Source organism: Misgurnus anguillicaudatus, chromosome 12, assembly GCF_027580225.2.
Source record: "Misgurnus anguillicaudatus chromosome 12, ASM2758022v2, whole genome shotgun sequence".
Lineage (NCBI taxonomy): Eukaryota > Metazoa > Chordata > Actinopteri > Cypriniformes > Cobitidae > Misgurnus > Misgurnus anguillicaudatus.
The window spans coordinates 25,136,274-25,161,637 of NC_073348.2; the positions used below are offsets into that span (position 1 = coordinate 25,136,274).

General features: G+C 38.2%; 1 protein-coding gene and 1 long non-coding RNA gene across 6 annotated transcripts in view; one reads left to right on the plus strand and one right to left on the minus strand.

Moving 5' to 3' along the window:
• LOC129447029 (uncharacterized) overlaps nucleotides 1–7,654 on the plus strand; it is a 156,356-nt gene extending 148,702 nt beyond the window's left edge. The window contains exons 2-3 of the long non-coding RNA XR_008645357.2: nucleotides 3,733–3,883; nucleotides 7,528–7,654. This is a non-coding gene — a long non-coding RNA (uncharacterized lncRNA). The remainder of the gene's footprint in view (nucleotides 1–3,732; nucleotides 3,884–7,527) is intronic.
• The window catches only part of cadm2a (cell adhesion molecule 2a), a 670,454-nt gene that overhangs the window by 16,136 nt on the left and 628,954 nt on the right, over nucleotides 1–25,364 (minus strand). For 3 of the 5 annotated variants that reach the window (XM_055208561.2, XM_055208557.2, XM_055208559.2), the window contains 5 exons: nucleotides 22,081–22,218; nucleotides 7,545–7,706; nucleotides 7,180–7,270; nucleotides 6,517–6,695; nucleotides 417–527 (listed from right to left, as the gene is read on the minus strand). In XM_055208561.2, coding sequence (XP_055064536.1) covers nucleotides 417–527; nucleotides 6,517–6,695; nucleotides 7,180–7,270; nucleotides 7,545–7,706; nucleotides 22,081–22,218 — 681 coding nt within the window. The remainder of the gene's footprint in view (nucleotides 1–416; nucleotides 528–6,516; nucleotides 6,696–7,179; nucleotides 7,271–7,544; nucleotides 7,707–22,080; nucleotides 22,219–25,364) is intronic. The other 2 variants (XM_055208558.2, XM_055208560.2) reach the window with 2 other exon arrangements.

Sequence of the window (25,364 nt, forward strand, 5' to 3'; positions counted from 1 at the left end):
TCACATCTCAACCTCTACTCGACCTCATTTCCAAACCTGAATACTGAAAAAACAGTAAATGCTTAGAAACAACATGAGAGTAAATGAGAGTTTTCTTGTAATAAAAAAGCAGAATGACGAAAAGACCAAAATAGAGCCCAAATGTCAAAAGTAAGACGGACACAAGTGAGATGCAACAGACGTGTAGACAGAGGAAGCAGGGAAAGAGACAGGATCTAAACAGAAGACACAAAGGTGCAGAGGTACCAGAAGCTTCCAAACCACTTCTGTTCAGATGCAGCATGCAGGCGTCCCTTGAGATGTACACCTCAGTCCGTGAAAACCAGATTGGTGAAACTAGGATAGACTAAAGGAAAAGGAGGTGTGCGAGGAAACAATGAGGAAGGGCAGTGGGGTTGTACTGTACCGTACTGTACCTCTCTTACCGGTGATAGCAGGTTTGAGGTGCTTGGAGCCTAAGGGACCTGTAGTGTCTGGGGAGGTGGGTGCAAGGGGAGCTGTGGATGGTGACGGTGTTGTGGGGGCATCTGTCATACGTAACAAACAACAATAAAAACGTAAACATAAAACAATAAGACAAAACATCAAGGGAAAGAAAATATTATAACAATGAAACAAATGAAACAGTTGCTTACAACACAATGAATAATGCGCTGACACAAAAATGCAAATAAAAACCAAATGGGTTTAATTCAACGATGCACACATACAAAACAACTGAAATAAACACATGCCGCTTAATAAATGTATGTCGTTGTTTATGATGTTTACAGATAATGGCTGTTTGGTTTGTGTATAATATTTCAAAGCATTCCTGATGATAGCAAAGTGACAGTTTTGCTCTCAAAATGCTAGAAAAACCAAGCCGCACGCAAGGAGAAATGCATAAATATTTGATGAATCGTCGTAAGCGTCAACACGATCACAATAACAAGCTTTTTGTCTCCATAATAAACTGTGCTAAAGCCATCTGATGCAAGAGCTCAATATTAGCGCATCTTTAAAACGTTAAAGACAAAATGCTACAGAATAGAGCTGTCTAGCCGAAATGTTCATGCTGGAGCCACTAAACAACTTTAATCGCCCAGTGTTGGCATAAAAGGTACCTTTTCTGTCTCTAGGGTGATACCCTAAGGTTCCGTTTCGTACCTTTACAGGTATTCCAAATATTATACAATTCTATACCTTTTTGGGTACATTACTGTACCTTAAGGATCTATTGTGTATTTTTAAAGGTACAGTTAATAGTTTTGTACCCCTAAAGTTTAACTGGTACAAAATTGTATAATATTGTACCCCAAAAGGAAAAACATTTCAATGTGTTGTATACCCATAACGGTATACGGTACCACCCCAGCCACAGAAAAGGTACAGTTTTGTACTTTTTCTGACAGGGTGCATACTGTATCACTTTGATGTGCGGTTGAAAATAAGAGATTTCGTTATCATATTTAGGGAATAGCCAGTGTTCACACTTTATTCCGGCCTTCACAATGAGCTTAAGACTGGCAGCTGTTTTGCATGCGTAAAGCACGCTTGCCACGGTGATAAGGACCGAGTTGATAAGCTAAATCACCGGTCTGCCTTTGCACTAATGGAGTCCAGCAGACAAGCAGAGTAATCCAACTGATAGCTCAGAATTACATAGCGGCAAACAACTCCGGCTACCTGAAAATTAGACACGGCACTGGTTTCAGGATCAGACATAAGTAAACAGCGGGTCACAGGCATACGTGCACATTTTATGAAGAAAATGAGCGGTGATTGATGTTAGGGTTGTTGTCAGGGTGTTATGGGTGGATTTAAAGGAAAACACCACTGTTTTTCAATATTTTACTATGTTCTTACCTCAACTTAGACTAATTAATACATACCTATCTTTTTTCAATGCGTGCACTTAATCTTTTTACATCGCGCCGTGAATGTGTTAGCATTTAGCCTAGCTCCATTCATTCCTTAGGATCCAAACAGGGATGAATTTAGAAGCCACCAAACACTTCCATGTTTTTTTCTATTTAAAGACTGTTACATGAGTAGTTACACGAGAAAGTATGGTGGCACAAAATAAAACGTGGTCGAAGTGCTGCAAGTGCTGCCGAAGTCGAAGTGCTGCAAACCACCATACAATATAGTTTAAAAAAATCACCACGTGTTATTTTGTGCCACCATACTTACTCGTGTAACTACTCATGTAACAGTCTTTAAATATTAGAAAACATGGAAGTGTTTGATGGCTTCTAGATTCATTTCTGTTTGGATCCTAAGGAATGAATGGGGCTAGGCTAAATGCTAACACATTAACGACACGCCAATCAAAGATTAAGTGGACGCATTGAAATGTATAGATTTATTTATTAAAGGTTTGTTAAATTAAAAATGTATAATTTGTCTAAGTTGAGGTAAGAACATAGTAAACCCAACACAACAACACATTTTGGGGAGGAACTGTCTGTTTGGGTAACACTTTAGTATGGGGAGCACATATTGGTTTTTAACTATGACTTTTGCCTCAATAAACTCCTAAATAACTGCTAATGGGTTAGGTTTAGGTATGGGGTTGGATTAAGGAATGTCGAATATGGTCATGCACAGTGTTGGGGAAAGTTACTTTTGAAGCTAATGCATTACAATATTAAGTTACTCCACCAGAAAAGTAACTAATTGCGTAACTTAGTTACTTTTCATGGAAAGTAATGCGTACGTTACTTTTAAGTTACTTTTGCGTTACTTTTTCTTTCTTGGCTGAGGCTTGATCTCTTTCAGGCCTTGCAGGTGTTTTTTATGATCGCAAAAATCTTCTGGCCTGCCATCACCGTTTCTGACTCAAACTGTTCCTGCTCAGGCGCATAGATTGCGTAATTCTACGTTAATATGTTCAGTTTAATTCAGTATTTTATTTTTATTTCATTTTATTTTTAAATTGAATTAATTAAACTGAAAAGTAACTCGCATTACTTTTTAAAAAAAGTAACTCAAATATTAATGTGTACATTTATAAAGTAATGCGTTACTTTACTCGTTACTTCAGAAAAGTAATATTATTGCGTAATGCACGTTACTTGTAATGCGTTACCCCCAACACTGGTCATGCATTATGTGCTTTTTAAGTTCTAATAAACATGCTAATAAGCAACTAGTTAAAACTGAGAAATGCGCTTGTGGCATATGTGTTTATATACAGTATTGTAAAAAGTGTTTTCTTTTTTTGAAGTATAATCAGAAAGTACTTTCTTACAACAACAATGCATGGGAAATTTGGTGTCTTGATTATACAAGGGGATATGGTGATTTAATAAAGTGTTATTACTTATTCAAACACTGTAGATACTATTGGCCTCCTCTAATATCTTATTTAAATGTCATGGCCCATTTTTAATTAAGGGTGAGATTTGAAAATAATATTGACTATACCTCTCTCAAGTACCTGACTGACATGGCAGCCCTCCGTGTGGAATATCAAGTGACTGGCTGCATATTGAACGAGATATTTTAAGTCAAATAAGAAAAAATACGTTCTGGTAATGAAGGACAGCGACCATTATATCGTTCTGCTTTTGCGCTAATCACTGGTTGAAGGACTGCATCATGTTTTGCCATTTAGAAAGACAGTAATTAATTCAGACAAGGTGCTTTATATTTGTGACACCCAATTAGCTTTTTATTCCTACAGAGAAGGTGTCAGTTTTATTACATCAACATCATTAAGAGCTTTGGTTCTCCTTGTTGTTACAGAGTCTTGACATTTCAATGAGCCAATGGCTGGACCCCTACGCTGCACCATAACGGCTAATTAAATCTTCTTAAGATGCCCTGGGAGAACAGACAAAAGCCGACATAGAAGAACGGAAAGTGAGAAAGAGAAGAAACTTCTGGAACTAAAAGGGTGAGAAAGTGTTTCGGTGCCTGGAGGGCTTCAGAGTCAAGAATGGAAAGGAGGGGAGTGATGGAGAGATGCTGTCTGCCTCTTCCTCTCCATGCCCACAGTCATATCCGTCCTGTGCCTGTGAGCGTATCCGCACAGCTGCCTCTGATGAAAGAGATGGCAGATGTGGACGCAGGGTAGCCTCTGAACCTCAGGGTGCGGAGAGACCCATCAGGCTTTGCTGTTATGTGGGTAGTGCAAGTCGATCGCTTTAAAATAAGTCATGGAGGATGTGGTTTGGAGAGAGTGTGGTAAGCTGTGTCGCCCTTTACTTAAGGTGCCCTCTAGGCAAAGAGAAATGGAGGTGAAACTTATATGCCTAATTATATTTCAGGGTGCCCGCTATCAACTGAAATGACAAGAGAGTTACTTTTTTTACTCTGTGTGAAGGGCTTAAACTTATTCCATTCCATTGACGAGTTATCTCGTCAATTAATAGAAAACATTTGCATACATTTTTTTTTCCTGATGAGGTTTTATGTTAATCTGTAACACCACGATTATCCACTAGATGGCGCACTTACCCAATTTATGAAAAAAACTGAAGCAAAAAATTATTAAGTAATTTTAAACTCTGTGTATGTTATGATAATCATTCTAAATCTGGGGCTTCATCTATAAAGTGTGCGTATGCACAGATTTGATCGTAAAGTGTGCGCAAAAATTCACGGCATAGTCCATATTTATAAAAACGGTTTTTGACATGGAAAAGTGTACGCAAAAATTCACGGCAAAGTCCATATTTATAAAAACTGTTTTCGACATGGAAAAGTGTACGCAAAAATTTACGGCAAAGTCCATATTTATAAACACTGTTTTCGACATGGAAAAGTGTACGCAAAAATTCACGGCAAAGTCCATATTTATAAAAACTGTTTTCGACATGGAAAAGTGTACGCAAAAATTCACGGCAAAGTCCATATTTATAAAAACTGTTTTCGAAATGGAAAAGTGTACGCAAAAATTCACGGCAAAGTCCATATTTATAAAAACTGTTTTCGACATGGAAAAGTGTACGCAAAAATTCACTGCAAAGTACATATTTATAAAAACTGTTTTCGACATGGAAAAGTGTACGCAAAAATTTACGGCAAAGTACATATTTATAAAAACTGTTTTCGACATGGAAAAGTGTACGCAAAAATTTACGGCAAAGTACATATTTATAAAAACTGTTTTCGACGTGGAAAAGTGTACGCAAAAATTCACGGCAAAGTCCATATTTATAAAAAGTGTTTTCGACGTGGAAAAGTGTACGCAAAAATTCACGGCAAAGTCCATATTTATAAAAAGTGTTTTCGACGTGGAAAAGTGTACGCAAAAATTCACGGCAAAGTCCATATTTATAAAAACTGTTTTCGACATGGAAAAGTGTACGCAAAAATTTACGGCAAAGTACATATTTATAAAAACTGTTTTCGACATGGAAAAGTGTACGCAAAAATTTACGGCAAAGTACATATTTATAAAAACTGTTTTCGACGTGGAAAAGTGTAAGCAAAAATTCACGGCAAAGTCCATATTTATAAAAAGTGTTTTCGACGTGGAAAAGTGTACGCAAAAATTCACGGCAAAGTCCATATTTATAAAAAGTGTTTTCGACGTGGAAAAGTGTACGCAAAAATTCACGGCAAAGTCCATATTTATAAAAACTGTTTTCGACGTGGAAAAGTGTACGCAAAAATTTACGGCAAAGTCCATATTTATAAACACTGTTTTCGACGTGGAAAAGTGTACGCCAAAATTTACGGCAAAGTCCATATTTATAAAAAACTTTTTGACGTGGAAAAGTGCTTAGCACCACGCCAGGGTCTGAGCAGACGTACGCAATTTTGCTTATCCGATTGCTGCAGGTTTTTGGAAATAAAAGCTATTGTTGCTGCTCGTAAAAGATTTAAACATTGACAAGCGCTCTTTTATATGTCTATGACATTAATTAGGCATCGTTTAAAGGCGGAGATCTGAAACTGATCGGCTGCGCACAAGTTCAAGTTAATTTGCGATTCATAGCCTTTTCTGCGCGTATACGTTCGGTTTATGAATCACACGTACGCATTTTTTATAAATGATTGTTAAATGCTTAAATGTAGGATGGTTTTACGCAGCATTTTATAAATGAGGCCCCTGATCTCTAACAAAATTCCTTCACAATTATTTTAGCTTTTTGCTATTTATTTTATTTTTTTTAATAAAAAAAACCCCATATTTAAGAGTTTATAAGCAGGGAAAAAATATAGATAGGATGAAACGTTGTTTTTTCCCATTTTGTTTGTTTGTTTGTTTATTGTTTGTTTGAAAGCAGAGGGTCTGTTCTTTCACTTTATATATTTGTATGTTTATATATTTATAGAAGAAAATTTTCCTGGGAGGCATTTTGTAAAAATTTTGTGAAAATAGCAAAAAATGCTGGCGGGCAACTTGAGTTAAAGTGTAGTTTACCCACTGACACATCTTACCCCAATCTCTCCAACACAATTTTTCCCTTTAGAGACGATTATAGATTTTCATAAAATGAATGTACACGTCAAACCAACAAACTTTAGCTTTCAAAGCCTTCAAAACAGCAGGGTAGAAACAGGGCATCTGTCACTCACCATAAACAAACAGCACATATTCAGCGTGATTGGTGCCCAGATGATTGCTGGCTTCACAGCGGTAGGTGCCGTTGTCTGTTTTGTTCAGTGACGTGAAGGTAAGTTCTCGTCCTTCAACGATCATGCGGTCCAGATCCGGCAGTTCACCTCCATCTTTAGTCCAGAGTACTGGATCTGGCCTGAACAAACAACATTGACCTTTAGCTTCGAATAATGTACAAATGTAGTCAATGTTTTTCCATAGCTTAATGAAGCTAATGCAAAAATCAATGAAAGGACAACATGTGCCATAATGCTACAACAGCGCCTTTGACACATTTCCAATTTTTACATATTATTTTCGGAATCGGCTTTGGAGTCTTTAGAGAAGCCACATTACATACAAAATGCCTAAACGCTATTCAGTGATTTTAATTTTTTTTACTATTATTTGGGCTTATTTTGTAAGTAGTGTAGTGCTTCATTGTCCTCATTTATGTTTATATATTCCTAGCTGTTTAATTTCAACAGAATCCCATTCGAATCATCACATTAATTCAAGTATGATGGTTAGGAGGCACTAGCCGTAGGCCTGCCCACAGGGCCATTCCCTACTTGGTGAAATGCATCTTCCCAAAGCTCTTTGCAAACATTATAATTCGCCAATAAACTGCGGATGCTTACGATGGATTTCCTTTGGATACACATTCCAGTTTCAGGTACTGTCCCTCCTGTGGGATGGTTAAGGAGTGTTTGATCTCCACACGTGGCGCATCTGTGAGACAGACAAAGCAATGAATAGTTATTAAATCTTTGCATGCATGACATATTTTGGGCATACCACATGATTTACAGGGCATATAGATTTAGATCGTATTGTATTTAAGGTATTAACTCTTTCCACGCCATTGACGAGTTTTTCAGGCAATCCATATTTCTGCTATTATCCACCAAGTGGCGCTCTTACCCAACTTATAAAACCCTGAAGTATTCCCTTAGGGCAAACCGTTCAATCTCTGTGTATGTTTTCAGGATCCTGCTGTACTCACAGTGAACCTCCAACACCTCTGTGGTCTGCTGTGGCGTAGCTGTCAGGGCCACATGGTCCACTTTACAGGTATAAGCCACACCATCATCATTTCTGTCCACCTGGAGCTTCAGGGAACTCTTTACCGTGAACGTCCTGCCACTGGCATTTACCTCTTTGGCACCTGGGAATAGCAGGTAAGAATGACATTGTCATTTCCTGAATAACAAAGATGAAACTCTGTTTCAGATCTCTTCACACTTTACAAAGTTACAGTCAGAATTTGAAGTATTGTTGAATGCACCGGTTCTGAAGCAGAACGATGCAGTTTTCTTTAAAAAAAAAATATTTCAATAGAAAAATTTAGTTGAAGTGAAGGCGGTGTTGGGTTGCATTCATTATTTCCAGTCACTGACGCATATCAGCGTGTTTGGAACGCTCTTGAAATCTGCCTCGATCTTTTCAAACAACCAAAACTGTATAAAACTTTAAAACTCTGACTGTTAGAAAGTTAAGTCCTGAACGTCTCATGGAAAATAAGCTTTAGAGTTATTTCCTTCTGTGTTTTTTTTGTGATGGGTTCATTTTATGTGTTTATAAAATGGAAAGCTTCTTAATTATGTTAATTTTGTTAAAGTTTTGATGTATAGTATTGTGGGTGAGACATTTATCAAAGGTTTCTCCTTTCTCCTATACAAATGCTTAAAAACTCCATTAGTAGAACAACAGATTGTGTTTTGTTTTGTTTCACGCTAATGGATTTTACATTTATAAGCTTATGCGCCACATGACTCTGTCTATAGATGCACTAACAATACAATGTAAAATTAAGCCAATTAATTTATTACATTTCGAAGTAACATGTTAACATAAATGTAATATTCCTATTGCATATTATTATCATTGCATCCCATTTAAATGACTACAGTTGGATAATAAGAACATGCACTTTTTATATTAAAGGGGACATATCATGAAAATCTGATTCTTTCCATGTTAAAGTGCTATAATTGGGTCCCCAGTGCTTCTATCAAACTAGAAAATGTGAAAAAGAAAAACCCAACTTAGTTTTGGTAAACCATTCTCTGCAAGCATGTGCAAAAATACAGCGGGGGAAATAAGTATTTGACACATCAGCATTTTTATCAGTAAGGGGATTTCTAAGTGCGCTATTGACACAAAATTTCCACCAGATGTAGCCATCAAGCCAAACGAATTCATACAAAGAAATCAGAACATTTAAGTATTCAAATTGAGTCATAATAAATAAAGTGAAATGAAACAGGGAATAAGTATTGAACACAAAGTTATAAGTCAGAAAGTTAGTTTCACTTTATTTATTATGACTCAACTTGTATACTTAAATGTTCTGATTTCTTTGTATGAATTCAATATTTGGCTTGATGGCTACATCTGGTGGAAATTTTCTGTCAATAGCCCACTCAGAAATCCCCTAACTGATAAAAATGCTGATGTGTCAAATACTTATTTTCCCCGCTCTAGCTTATTGAAATCTAGCTCCCCTTATGGTTCGTGACCATTTTTGCCCCATTGACTTCCATTATAACCACATTTTTTTGATTGCAGAGCCATTAAAACCTTATTATCATGCATTCTTAATTGTTGTTGATTTTTCCTTTTGCAAAGAGGTAAAATTTATCATTTTTACTGTTGATCACCATGTGGCACCATTAACCCTTTAGTAGGCCTGTGCAAAAACAAAGTTTAATTTCTGGTTGTGCACATTAATTAATATGGAGTAGTCCAACCCTGCTCGTATTTAACACGTCAAAACTACTGGATTAACACACAATGCAAACCATGCCTCGTTCACTCGCTCGATTTACAGTTGTAGATTCAAAGACAAGTAGCCTACCACATACAACATTTCATTTCCTGTGAAACTTTAAGATGGAGGTCCAGCTAAAATCCTTGCAATTCTTTTCTATAAATATCATCTTACATTCTTTCTAGACTTCTCTCTCTCTCTTTCCATTTGCTCTCCTCAACGTTCTCTGCTCACAGCATAGCTCCTGCTATCACTGCCAAGCTGTCAATCATTTTCCTCTGGGGGTGTCGCCACCCGCTCAGGAGCATCTGAGCATGCAGAAGATATCATTTAGGAAACAGAACACACACACTGAGACCCACATAGACATATACACACACATACACATACACATTCATACAGCGAGGAAGGTCCAGTTAATGTGCATTTTTACTTCGGGGATACTTATAAAATACAGTTACGGGGTTGGTTTTTTATATCCTTTCAGGATGTAACAAACAAACAGTCAGTCTGTTCATAAGAGCGTTCAGATGAATAACACTCTCTATGGCTGTAAATAGGGCGAGAAATGCTTTGTTAGAGAGCAGAGAAACACTCAGCAATTAAATGTGGAAGTGAGATGGAAGTTTGTTCATGCTTAGAGTTTATATGAAGATTCACAGCATGCTTCAAAAGTTTCCTTAGATCAAGCTCACGTGGTTTTGAAAGGAATTTTTAGTTCATTGTAAAGGTGTCCTTAGACCAAAGAAAAACAAATCATTGATTTAGACGATCTATCTTTCGTTTGTTCGTTCAACTATCCACCCATTCATTCATCCATTATGACAAAACAAGCATAGAGGATTTATCAGCACTGTCTACTTTCATTGTCTCCTAAGGTTACTAAGATGAGTGGGTGAGAGGAGGAGAGATTTGCCAGCAGACAGAATTGGAATTAAGGTCAGCATGTTTTACATTAATATTTATGAAGGCAAACCAGTAATAGAAACATTATCGCAGATCCACACTCACTCATGTACACAAGCGCACACATGCAAAATCACATACAGCTTTAAAACTGCTTCTAATCTTCATTAGACACACATTGGCATGTGTAATTACAATTTAACGTGACACAATTTAACGTGTAATAGCAAATTACGGTTTAAAGACCAGAAGTTGCGCTCTTTCCGAAATTTGACCGTTTTCCTGGAGCTCTGTGAAAGCCGCGGCATATGGTGAGCCCAGAGAGCAAGAACAGGAAAGAATGAAACGTGGGGAGAGATTAGCATTTCATTTCAGCGGTTAGTGGTTCAGAATTCAAATGCTGTTTTCTACCTAAAAGGAGAAAACAACAGGAGGCGCAAAGGTGTGCAGCTCATCTCCATCGCCACCACCGCAGTTTGCAAGCCCATTAGAAAGAGTGAGAGAAGGATATGAAACCAGACCGACGGAGAGAGAAAGGGAGAGAGAACCAATTGTTTTTTATCGCCATAAACTGCTTTTAGGCTAAACACAGTGGTCTTTCCAAGTGGCTAGATGGATGTTTATATGTGTATTTGACTCAAGATGGCTGTGCGTTTGCATTTTGAAAGCATGAATTCCCTCACAAAAACTGACGGTTTATATTTATTTATGCACCACTATGTCCTGCCTGTGGTGACACACTCCCGAGTTTCTCCAAATGCGAGTGGATCTCGAAGTGAGCGCTTCATCGTGCATCTCATCTATCTAACGCTAATCCTAATATCCCAGAGACATGTGAAGTGATAGCAACAATATTATTCCAACAAACGCCTCCTGATCCCCTCTAAAATTGCTATAAATATCAGTTATTCCTCTCTAACGGTTCGCTGTCTGTTCGAATATCCTTTATAACTGGTCAGTGTGGGTTTCAACGTTGAATTTTTCTTCTGGTGCTGTGCAATTTTATCTCTCTAATCCACGCCAACAGTCTTTCCCCTGCCAGCTCTCTCACTAGGGGTCAAATGCGACAGGCTGAAATGGGATTTGTTGATGCGATTGTCTGAGCCTGGTTGGAATTAATGATCTTGTACAGACACACACATAGACGCACATCAATCAACAGACCGCCTGACTGCTGACAGTGTGATCATATCCACTGTGCAACTGCACATTCACAGAATAAACAGTTTTATCAGTGCCGTTTCTACAGACTCAATACAGTGTCTGGAACACAGTCAAAAGCCCCACCCACAGCATCCTATCAAAAGCAACGCTCAAAGCAATCTATTAAAAGCCGAACTCATTAAATGTTTAGAAGAGCCAACAATTTTCCCCAAACCCAGCCCGGTAAAAACGTAAATTCCACCCATGGTAATCTGTTAGAAGATACACCCAATAATCCGCCAGATTACCTGCCATACAGTTATGTGACATCGTAGTCTATTTGAAGCCCCACTCCTTCATCTGTTTGTAACTCCGCCCACAGTAATCTGTCAGATGACCTGCTAATTCATCTGTTAGTAGCCCCGCCCACAGTAATCTGTCAGATGACCGACTTCTTCATCTGTTTGTAGCCCCACCCACAGTAATCTTTCAGATGACGGCTCATTCATCTGTAGCTCCGCCCATAGTAATCTGTCAGATTACCCGCCCATTTATCTGTTTGTAGCCTCGCCCACAGTAATCTGTCAGAAGACACGCTAATTCATCTGTTTGTAGCTCCTCCCACACTAATCTATCTGATGACCCGCTCATTCATATGTTTGTAGCCCCGCCCACAGTAATTGTCAGATGACCCACTCTTCATCTGTTTGTAGCCCCGCCAACAGTAATCTGTCAGATGACCCACTCCTTCATCTGTTTGTAGCCCCGCCCACAGTAATCTGTCAGATGACCCAATTCTTCAAGGTGTGTTCGACTTCATGCGGCGCTGCGCAGACCGATCGGCGGCTGACTTGAAGCAGTGCATTCCGGTTAGTAATTTTGTCCGGCTTCAGCTGGCGCTGCAGGCACGTGACTGTGTCATATGGTTTTTAAGTACCGCGAGAGCGTTTCGAGAGTAGCCAGCTAGCTCCGCCCGTGCAGCTTCTCCAGAGGGGCTGCACGGAGTTCTGATGACGTAACAGGTTTACGTGATTGGTCGCCTCACTGATGACAACGATCACGTGCGTTTCAAGTTTAATCCAACCTTTAGTTCCACTAATAAACATTATAAATTCATGTTTTAAAACAGGAAAAAACACTTTAATATGCTTAAATATGTTATATTGTGTTGTGTAATAAAATAAAAATGAAAATAACAAACTCTATTGGTATTTTAATAATAAAGGCTTGTTTCCTGTTATTTTCGAGGTATACAATATAAGCAGCAATTAAAATATTCGATATAAAATGTTTCTGGTTGCAACTTTTTATTAAAAGGTTTGTTTTTATCAAATTCAGCATCTAATTCACTTCATTTGCGATTAAAAACAAGGAAGCCTGGCGCACACGACACAACGGCAAGCAGCAGGTGTCCGGCTTGACGGCTCCGTCTTCAGTTCCTCCCTCGACTGCAAGCGGCAAACCTCGCCGATCGGTCTGCGCAGTAACACACCTATCATCTTTTTGTAGCCCCGCCTACAGTAATCTGTCAGACGACACGCTAATTCATCTGTAAGTAGCCTCCTCCTACAGTATTCTGTCTGAAGCCCCTCTCATTCATCTGTTTGTAGCCCCGCCCACAGTAATGTGTCAGATGACCCACTCCTTCATCTTTTGTAGCTCCACCCACAGTAATCTGTCAGATGACCCACTCCTTCATCTGTTTGTAGCTCCGCCCACAAAATCTGTCAGATGACCCACTCCTTCATCTGTTTGTAGCTCCGCCCACAAAATCTGTCAGATGACCCACTCCTTCATCTGTTTGTAGCTCCGCCCACAAAATCTGTCAGATGACCCACTCCTTCATCTGTTTGTAGCCCAGCTCACAGTAATCTGTCAGATTACCCGCTCCTTCATCTGTAAATAGTCCCCGCTCATAGAAACCTGTCAGTGATCCCACTCTATCTGTTTGTAGCCTCGCCCACAGTAATCTGTCAGATGATCCGCCCATTTATGTGTGGATAGACCCCGCCCACAATAATCTGTCAGATGATGCCCTCCTTCATCTGTTTGTAACCCCGCCCACAGTAATCGTCAGATGACCCGCTTCCCGTCTTTTTGTAGCCCCGCCCACAGTAATCTGTCAGATGACCCACCCATTTATGTGTGGATAGACGCCGCCCACAGTAATCTGTCAGAAGCCCCACTTCATCTGTTTGTAGCCCCGCCCAGTAATGTATTAGATGCTTGCTCATTCATCTGTTTGTAGACCCGCCCACAGTAATCTGTCAGTTGACCCGCTCTTCATCTAATTGTAACTCCACCCACAGTAATCTGTCAGATGACCCGCTCCTTCATCTGTTAATAACCCCTGCTCATAGAAACCTGTCAGAAATCCCTGTTTGTAGCCCCACCCACAGTAATCTGTCAAATGGCCCGTCAATTTATGTGTGGATGGACCCCGCCCACAGTAATCTGTCAGAAACCCCACTCCATCTGTTTGTAGCCCCGCCCACAGTTATCTGTTTTTGTTCTGGATTAGCTCCATGTTACATTTTTATTGTCATGCTGATCAAATACAAACAAGGAAGAATGCACCTTCTCTTTGTACGCGTGTTATAGATTAGCCAGCTCGTGTGCTGCTGTGAAGTTGAACTCGGATTCCCGGCCCCCGCAGGCAGGATGAAAGAGGAAGCTTAAACATCGAGAATCACCGTGTGACTCAGTGGTCGCTGCTGGTCTCGTAAGCAGTGCTAAAGAACTTTTTCTTTTCTATCGTCATCACACCCGCTCTCTCTCTCTTGTTTGGCAGTGAGCTTTTATCTGGACACCTGGATGCTTGTTCTTTTCACTGGACATAGCTCAGCAGATGTTTTGGAGGTGTGTATCTTGGTCCAGGCTTTGCCAACCAGTGAGAAACGCAGTAGAGCAAGATGAATGAATTTGCATTTTACATTTTCTTAGGTCCACTTACAATGTTAGTCAAGGTTTCCAAGCAGTTAGACATTTAGTTAGACACAAACATTTCCCACCCTTCCTGTGACATTGTCTTTGAAAACCCAGCTAAAGTCATTTTTGTACATTCTATATAATGTAAAGACTATTTTGTGAAAATATAACCTTGATATCTTTAATATTGACTGAGTAAGACTAAAATCAGTGTGAAATCAGTGATTGAAATGATCTCCTTAATAGATTATGAGACCAAACAGAATGAACCCAGTTTTAATGTCCATATAGCACAATGTGTTATATGCCAAATTTTTATTCTTTAAGTTTTGTTTTAAAGACTTGTTTAAAGGTGCAGTGTGTAGATTTTAGCAACCTAGGTTCAGTCGACAGCTCACCCCTCCCTTTCGAAACACATAGAGAAGCTACGATGCCCGACAAAGGACAAACATGTTGTCATCTAAGATTAAATGTGGTCTGTAAAGAAGTCTGTCTGTTTAGGGCAAAATGGCGACTTTCGTGTAAGGGGACCAGTGGTGTATGTAGATAAAAATGACTTATTCTAAGGTAATAAAACAATACAGTTTATTATTTAAGGTTTTTATACACCACTGATAATATAGTTATAATGTATATTATATTGCATTTCTGTCAATAGATCCTAAAACTTACACACTGCACCTTTAAATCCACGCCTCGAAAGTATAAGCAATAGTAATCAAATAGTAGTAATAAAAAAGGTAATAGTAATGACACTTGCATAACTGTACCAGGTGGACTGGGGTGCTTTGAGTTATATTTTTACATTGTAGGCTATGTAAAAAGGCAAACTTCTGTGTTTACATGTCACAACTGACATGTTATTCTGTTTTCAGAATTGTGGCCACATAGAAGTGATAATGAAATAATTAAAATATGGCCCCTGCCACTTTGTATTCAGCGAGAAGCAACGGGAGTTTTGAGAGGATCCCTGGAGGACAAAGAAAAGGAACAGGACAATCTTTCTTTCTTTCATCAGCTCTGAAGAGTTTCCTGTCAGCTAATCTGTTACATGTTCTCATAGTTCTTCTCAGGGGAGTTATCCTCCCTAAGGGAGGTCTAGGGATGGATTCGCACCCTCCCTTATTATCCCGGGGGAACAAGACAAAAAATATTCACACTCTCTGAAACCACACAGCGCAGATGACACAAATAGGGCGAATAAAAAGTACTCAAAAAGCACGTCTTAACATGTATGTATAAACGCCGTAAAGACTTAAGAAGAGGTGCTGTGTCACAGTTTTGGGATGAAGGCTGATGGAAAATGTCGTTATGGGCCATGTTTTATTCATGCGCTGCCGAGACACGGGAGACATTTTAGAATTCCATTTTTAATGACTATTGATTGATCGCTCTCAATATGATGTAAAAAGCTATGGGGGAAAGAAGCCTGTGCACGATACTGTACCTGCAAATAGATGTCTACATTAACTTATATACTGTACAGTCATGTTGAAAAATCAGGGAACATGGAAATAAAAAGTTTTTGGATTTTAAAAGTTTTACAACAATATTGATATAAAATGATATATAAATAGTACAAAATATATTAAATTCTGAACAATTTGTACACTGTTAAAAATGCAGCATAAAACACTTGGTTTTGCAAGTCAATTCATCCTACTATTTTACATTTTGATAAGTTGACATAACTTAAAAAAAACAAAGTTGAAATTGTTAAGTTAAAGGGGACAGAGAATGAAAAACCATTTTTACCTTGTCTTTGTTGAATAACGGTAGTCTACCCACATTCACAAACATACAAAAAGTGCTAAACATGCTAAACATCTTAGTCTCATAGAAATTCCTCTTTTAGAAATGTCAGCCAGAAAACAGCCCAATCTGAAAAACTGATGCTTATGACATCATAGGCATCTAACTGCCCTTCCACTTTAAAATAATTGGTTACATTTTTTGAGCGGCAGCAAAGTCAGCCAATCAGTAATGAGATTGCAAGTTAAGCCAGTAGGGGGAGCCAAATAGGTGCAAAACCACTTGTTTAAAATCCCCCACCCTAATAGAGCTATCTGAGAGAGGTTTTTAGGAAGCTTCATTACAGACCCAAACAAATTTTTTTTGTCTACATGTCACATCACAGAACAAGGATAAATACTCCGTTCAACCATTCTATGTCACCTTTAAGTTTATTAAGTTAAAAAAACATAAAAATATATGTTGATTTGACATTTTTTTTACAATGTAGGTAACTATTTAACTCTTTCCCCACCATTGTCAATTAAGAGAAAACATTTGCATAAAAAATGTGTTCCTGATGAGGTTTTATGTTAATATGTAATACAGCGTTATCCAATTATCCAATAGATTACCCAATTTACTCATTTTAAACTTGATAATTGTTTTGAATTTGATCTCTTACAAAATTCCTTCACAAAAATGCAATTATTTCAGCTTTTTGCTAAAAATATTTTTAAAGAAAAATACCCATATTTAAGAGTTTATAAGCAGAGAAAAAACAATAGATATTCCGTTTTGTTTGTTTATCGTTTGTTTGAAAGCAGAGGGTCTGTTCTTTCATTTGATATATTTGTATGTTTATATATTTTTGAAAATAATTTTCTGGAATGCATTTGGTGAAACTTTTGTGAAAATTGCACGAAATGCTGGCGTGCAACAACAACAAAAAAAAGGCGGCGAATGAGTTAAAGGTACAGTATGGGGTACTTGCTTCTAGTGGTGAGATTGTGAATTGCAACCAATCGCAACGCAAATGCAATGAGAAGCTATGGTAGCTGCCACAGAGCAAATGTCGTCTGAGACAACGTAGGGACGAAACGCACTCTGTAGAACACTGTAAAAAGTGAAAAGTTGGATCAACTTAAAAAAATTACTTGAATTGGTAACACCTCAAAATTGCTGTTTTTTTCTACTTAAATGTTTCACCTAAAGTAAAGTAAAAAAAAATACTTTTTTAGGTGTTACCAATTTAACTTATGACAGTGAACAGTTTGTCCATATAGGGCCACTATAGAAACATGACAGCAACTTTTAAGGAGACCTGCGGAGTATGAGATAAAAACGTCTCATTCTAAGGTAATAAAAGCAATAAAGTTCATTATGTAAGGTATTTATACACCACTGATAATGTAGTTATGTATATTATATTGCCTTTCTGTCAAGAGATCCTTCTAATAGTTACTAATAGCACCTTTAAGAAAAAAGCTGTACAGCTAACTTTTAGGTAAAATAGGCTTTCCCCATTTTTTTTACTTTTATGTTTTATGATAGTCTAACATAGACTATCAGCTTTCAGGCCAGGTCAAGTGAATAATGCCTTTTAGGAACCTTTATACATGCCCGTTTTATGCAGGAAGTTGACTGTGAAGACTAAGGTCTATGCAATATTTGCAGATTAGTGTAACATGCAAAAAACAGATGCACAATTTTTCTTTGATGATGAGGGGTCCACAGACAAACAGAGAAAGCGAGAGAGTAAAAGAGATTGAGAGAGAGAGACAGAGCAAGAGAGGCATGTGATATTGTGTGAGGTAGAGATATTGGATTCCATTATAGCTGTCAATTTCACACACACACAAACAGACACCTTCTTGGCAACAGCGTTCTCGGGGGGAGAAGGTGTGAGATGTTCTGCTTCCTGCGGACAAGTGCAAATTTAATACCAGGCTGAATGTCTCTACAGTCCCAAAGATCCCACAATAATGTGACTGCTATTCCCAGTCCAGGGTTCCAAAATAAACACGTTTATCACAGTTCAACCTCACGCCACATTGAAGAGGTGCAGAAAACAACAATGACATCAGCTGCCACTGCTCGCAAACATGCCGATGCAACCACCACAAACACAAAGGGCAGACAGTCACGGCTACCATACACTCTAAAAAATCAAACGGTGCTATATAGCACCAAAACAGTTGCTTTGGATCGTAACGATAGAAGAACCATTTTAGTGCCATATAGCACCGGTGAAGAACCAGTGAAGCACCAGTGAAGCACCAGTGTAGAACCATATAGGGGCCATATAGCACCACATATGGTTCTACATGGCACCATATGGTTCTGCACGGGTGCTTCACTGGTTCTTCACCGGTGCTGTATGGCACTAAAAATGGTTCTTCTGTCGTTGCGATCCAGGGCAGCTGTTTTGGTGCTATATAGCACCGTTTGTTTTTTAGAGTGTATGTATATATGAAAACAGCCGACCAATCAGAATGAGCGGGGCCGCAAAGCAATATCCTTTACACCGATCTGCCACAAAGCCTAGACAAAGAAAACCGAGATGATCAGACAATTCAAAAAGAGCGACATTGACTGACATTACTCATTTTTTCCCGTTCTTTTATCTGTAATGTTTTATGGAATGATAAACATTCTGTGTGTTTGTGTGTTTTCATTCATTTCTGATCCACCTTCCCCATGCATCCTTGAAAAGTGCTGCTTTATTGGATTCATCCATCACTGTACACATTCATGATGAAAACATCTAGGACTGACACTTTGCAATCAACTGAGAGCCCATAAACCTCAAGGTTTACGAGACTGTGAACTGGTGGGGCAGAGAGAAGCCACAGTAAACCCCTTCTGAGCTCACGATACTACATGCTGCATTATCTAAATATATTTACCACATGCTACTTTCTCATGAAGACCATCTGCTCACAAACTCATGTAAGGTAACATTTCTTATTTTGTACTCCCATAAGTGCTATTACGCCATACAATATAGTTCCTCTTTTAAATCCGCTTAGAAAAGCGCTACGTTTTATTTTGTACCACCAAACTTGCTCGTATAACTACTCGTCTTAAATAGGAAAAACGTTGATGTGCTTGGTCACTTCTAACTTTATCTCTGTTTGATACCATTGAATGAATGGGGCTAAGCTAAATGCTATCGAAGCGTCACAGCGCGCTCCAGCGCTTACGTGCACGCACACAGATGATAGAGGGATGTATCAACTCTTCTTGGTTAAGGTAATGACATAGTTCAATACTGAAAATGAGTAGACTATTCCTTTAAGTGGAATCTGAATTGAAACCAGATTCATTCAATTTCTTATGACCCATCAGATACGTTTATTGTAAAAACGTTGCCTGTGGTAAGAAACCAATGATGTTTGACGGCATATGAGATCATCAGTCCCCATTTACTTTTCTTTAATGGTAAAACACAGCTGGTCGTTCTCTTTGTGTTTAATTAAAGGAAAGTCAATGTGGTCCTTGAACAATCTGAGGGTGATGACGACTATTTTATTATTAAGTGAGCTATACAGTTAAAACTCTGAATTGCACATAGTAACAATAGAGTTTTATTTTTCGTCAGAGGTCGTACCCCTGTTCTTCATTCTCTTTATGAAAAGTTCAAGCCAAGAGCACTGAAACACATTACATCCTACGACACTTCAAACATGCAAATCATGCCACTTCAAAGTCAAACTCTCTGGAAGTGGAGTTGGAGAGGAAGTGGATACTTCTCAATTTGTCAAGCTTTTCATAATTCCGCATTCAGCAAAATCCGTCAAATATGAGCTTTAACCAAAAGAAAGAAATAAGAGCAGTACCCAAAGCCTGCTCTGGAAAGTTTAGCTTCTTATCTGAATCCAGTCAAGGGCTCTCATAATTTTGACTCCAAACTGGATCCTGATTAGACTTCTTATCGGATATCACGTCTGTGGTCAATCCCTCCGGTCATGTGATAAACAGAGGGAATTTGTGAGCGGGGCAGGATTGTCAGAGCTTATTTCATTTCATTAAGGGATCAGCAATGTTTTAGATGAGAATGGGGAAAATGTAAGCTGCTTTGTTTAGGATTCTTATAAGAAACTGATACCTGATCTGCTTGAGTTTGCTGTTTTCGCAGATTACTGATGCTATCTTTGTATTCGTTAACAATCGCAGTCTCAAGTTAGCTCAGATCTTTCCTTTAATTAACAGTGATTATTTAAAGCTGACAACAAAACAACAGATGTGTATACAGGATGAAGTGCATTTAATCTTGATGGATGTGGAAAAAGTGTAGGTGTTTTTGAAAACAAAGCAACTTTCATGTTCGGTTTTTGCATTAGTTTAGTATTCAGTTCATTAACTTTCGTTAAGCAGAAAGTATGGTTCATGTGTGTCTTGTGCGTTTTTACATGCGTCTTATTTGAATAGATGTGTATGAGATTTTAAGTGAATAACGTTTTCGATAATAACATCTGTTTTATTTCTAACAATGAAAGTAACTATTCACCAAAAAGTCATTTTTGAGTGAGCTACGCCTTTAAAAAACACGGATGGATCCTCACAATTGTAATTTCAAGACATTAGGGTGCGCATTATTATCCAAACCGTGCCCGAGCACGTTTTACCGCCAGAGCCTATAGATTGTTTGACTAGTGTGATCTCTCCATATCGTGCCTGGGCGCAGTTTGGTTAATCCCGCCCTGGCCCGCTTGCAGAGGTGGGGTCGGTTCACTTGGGCTCATGCGCAAAACGCACAGCAAATCATGCCAGAGCACAGTTTAAAAGGAGAGACGCCTTCATCTGCATTCATAAAAACCTTCTGATGTGTGCGACAGGGTTACGTCAACGTCTGAGCAGCACATGTGACAGATCGACTAAGCAATATGATGAGATGTGTTAAGAGCACTTTACTTCCTGTTTTCTTCCAAACAATCGCATCCTAATGACGAAAGCGTGCTAAGGATGGGATCGGTCAAAGTGCAGGGTCTGAGCAGACGTACGCACTTTTGCTAGTCCGGTTGCTGCAGTTTTTTGGAAATATAAGCCATTCTTGCTGCTCGAAAAAGGATTTATCATTGACGAACGCTCTTTTTTATGTCTATGACAATAATTAGGCATGGTTTAAAGGTGGAGATCTGAAACTGCTCAGCTGCGCACAAGATCAGAAAGGGTCAGACGCGTTTTCTGTGCATACATTCATTTTATAAATCACACGTATGCATTTTTGATAAATGATCGTAAGATCAAATGTAGGATGGTTTCTATGCAACATTTTATAAATGAGCCCCGAGGTGCACAGCACGTTCCTGCAAAACACGTGCCGCAGCAGGCGGCAAAACCGTGATGCGTTCGGCGCGCATAAACAGCACGCATAAAGCTCATAGAAAACAATAAAAAGACACCTCCCACTGCCATAAATGCGTTCTGTGTGATCCGCCCCTTAAGCATGTTTTAATTTAATTTACTTAAGTTTAATTCAGTAATTTACAGGAAAAACAAGGCACCTTTTTGAACAAAGTCAATACAAAAAAAATTATAAATAAAAACGGTTTAATTTTGCTTTGTCCTTTGGGGTTTACTCGTTCCTCCCCAAGCTTTTAGTCCACCAGAGACACAATAATCAGTCAGCGTGGGAATCACAGTCTCGTTGCTAATTAGAACCTCTGTATTTTTAGAAGCGCGGCGAACGCGCCGGCACACTCGTGACAGAGGAACTCAAAGCCATCTGCGCTGAACTTGAAGCAGTGCAAGCGGAAAGTCTGCTCAGAGAAATCTTTTCTGCCGGCGCTTTCACTTGCTTTCCTCCTGTGATTTCCTGATGATTTTATATTTTTAACTTATCACCCTCACACACCGGCTAGTAATAGTAAATGTGGTCAACAGAAAGATCCTGCACACTATCACTCTTGCAAAATACTTATTAATTAACATCCCATGACATTCATCGAATATATGTTTTAAAATTAAATACATACTTAAAAAAATCCTTTGTGCTTTGTGACATAAGGGCTAGTGTGAGTTCAGTCGTATTTGTCTTTGAACCTGCTTTGCTCACCTTTGATCTCCTTTTCATTCCTGAACCATCGGACATCAGCTGCAGGTTTGCTGCCAGAGGTCACACAGGTCAGAGTGATGAAATCTCCCTCCATTGCAGGCTTAGTGAATCCATTGATCTCTGGTTTCTTAGGCACACCTGGATACAAAGGGACATTGAGAGAAATAAATTGATAAGTAATACTGTAGTTTATACCAGTGGCGAGGTCAGAAATTTTAAACGGAGTTGACCTTGGTAAAATAGGGTGGACTTTAATTCCTTCTCTCAAATTACATAATTTTAGATAGTAGTGGTTAAATGAATCACATTATGTCTTTTGAGTCATGGATCAAGCAATTTTTGGATCAGCAAAAAAGGGAAATTAGGAAATCAAATAAGTAATCAAATAAAAAAATTATAAGCATATGAAAACAGAAAACTACAAAGTTACAAATATAGTATAACAGTAGTATAAAATTAAATGAATAAAACATTTCTTCTCAAAAGTCTTCTTCATTCTATAAATTAACTCTTTCCCCGCCATTGACAAGTTATCTTGTCAATAAGGAGAAAGCAGTTGTATAAAAAAGTATTCCTGATGAGGGAAAAGTATTAATGTTAATCTGTAATATTGCGATTATCCACTAGATGTGGACTAGATTTACCCAATTTATAAAAAACTGAAGCAAAAAAAGGATTTACTAATTTTAAACGCCGCCATCTTAGTATCATCCGCATTCAGAATGAGCGCTTACGCAGCGTACAGCGGTTTCTCTGCTGCTGCTCTGTCCCCCCGCCCTCCGAATTTGTCATACGTCACTAAGAAAAGTGCGTACACTACGCTAATACTCTCTCCTGAGTCTAAAGCCCGGAATACACTGCACGATTTTTGTCCTCTTATAAGATCATTACCTTATCACACTGTGCGACATGTATCGTTTAAACTCGGGTACGAGAGGCATGTAGACTGTACGATGATGACACGGAAGCTTCGGCGGCTGCGTCACACGTTGCGCAACGTCACCAGCATGCGCTCGTGGTAAACAAATACCGGCGCGCAGGTCGTAGCAGCAAACACACTGTGCGGTGATCATGCCGAATTTCTGACACTGCCAGAAAACTATCGTAGCCTATCTTTGGACGCAAGACCGGGAAAACGGCCGTCTTTGAACCTCTCTCACTGTACGACATAGGACCACCGATGGAGAGCCACGATCACAGAAATCGCGACGATAGTTTCACGATGGCAATCTTTCGTTTGGGACGGCCAATTATCGTGCAGTGTATCCCGGGCTTAAGATGGCGGTGCTACCGGAAGGTTGTTAATTACGTTAATAAAATTTTAAATATGGATATTTCTACAACAACACCGCACGGATTAACATCAGAAGACCTTTGTTTATCATCCTGGAGCCGTTTGGATTTAATTTGTGAAGGATGGACGCACTTTTTTTGGACTTGAAGGTCGTGGACTATGGCTGGACCCCGTAACATTACATTTAATCAACAGAAAGATCTAAAATATTTTCTAAAATATCCGAAAATGTGTTTGTCTGAAAAACGATGGACATATGCAACTCGGACAGCTTGGGGGTGAGTAAATCATGGGTTTAATATCGTTTTTGGCCGAACTATCCCTTTAAGACCGAATAATCGGGCACGGATCTAACAAACATCTGATTTGTTTCTGAATTGTCAGTAGTCATTTCAAGACATAATGGACTGTTTTTAAGAAAAGGTTGGCCAAGACTGTGGTATTTTGAGATAATTTTGTGTGTATGTGTCCTGTCAAGCGCATTGAGTTTTTTGTGTTTGCATGCTTTTTGAAACGTGCGTCTCCGTAAGTTCGCTTATGAGTGTGCGTGCATTTGAGTTTGTGTTTGTGCACACAGAAAACAGCTCACTTTAACATCTTGCATTAAAATGGCTTGAATGTTAACATTTTCAAGGTTTAGAAACACATCCAAATGACAAAATTTCTATATAAATAATTATTTATTTATAAATGATGCGAATTTAAGCGAGTAGTATTAAAGAGGTTATTTTCATTTATGCATGATTTTCTTCTGCTTTTCCACAAAGGTAAGTGGTTGCAATACATTTATGCTACATTTAAACAAAAAAAAATTAGAAAAAACTTTTGGGTGATTCTCACGAAAACGTGGTTTTAAAAATGTCAAGCATGAAAATGTAAAAATTGCTTAAATTTACTTTCTTTCCCACCAGACATTGAAATACAAAGTCTGGAGTAAATGGGAACATTAATTTAAAAACTTTTACTTATCATTTAACACTTTTTGTAACATAATTTAAAAAATTAGTCCTAAAAAATCTCATTACCGCAACAGTCAGAAAACATCAACACTGACATATTTTCAAAATGACATGACAAACCTGAAAGAACATAATTTGGAGATTCTGCACATGCATTTAAAATCAAAGTATTATGCTTCTATTAATTAAATTAACATTTAATAAGCATCTGTTGTGGTAATGATAATCAAAATTATGTGTAAGCATTCTGACAAGACAATATTTCAAATTAACTGTAAAAAAATTATCTTTCCTGGTAGCCATCTTGAAGTAACTGGTCCATGTGCTTGGTCACTCAAAATCAAACTTTATTAAAATTCTGTATGTGTGCTTAAACTGTTCTCAAAAAGTGTTGCGGAGGATGAGAACATCAGGCATGGACACATCATTTTCCTAATTTTTCTTCATTATTATTATACATGAATATTCAGTAAATATTTTTTCTGTCATCTAAAGTAGTCTAGCAAAACATCCATTTATTTTTTTTCTTAATATTTTTGTGTTAATTTGATTAAATTACAACATAACGCATGTTCAAACACAGCCGAACACATTGCGGTTATGAGAATTTCAGCAGAAAATGAGATAAAATTTACAATTATAAATTCTAATGTTGAAATCACACATTGTGCAAGGTAGAACACAGTATTGTGTTAATTCTGATGCTTTTTAATGTAACTATATTACACATTTTAAAGCTAAAATCATTAGTGCCGTGGTGTTTCAATGGTTTCGTGAGAATCACCCTTTTGTTTAAATGTAGCTTAAATAAATTGATTTTATTAGATATACATTTTTATCAGCATGTCTGTTTTCAGGGTTCAAACCCTTTAGCTTTTGCACTGCTGATGCAACGCTCTACCACTTTATACACTGTAAAAATAATATCATATCAACATATATTTTATGTTACTTTAGCTCAAGCACTTAAGTTATGTCAACTTATCACAAAAAAAGTAAGTTGTTTAAATTTCATGCTATATATTTTTTTA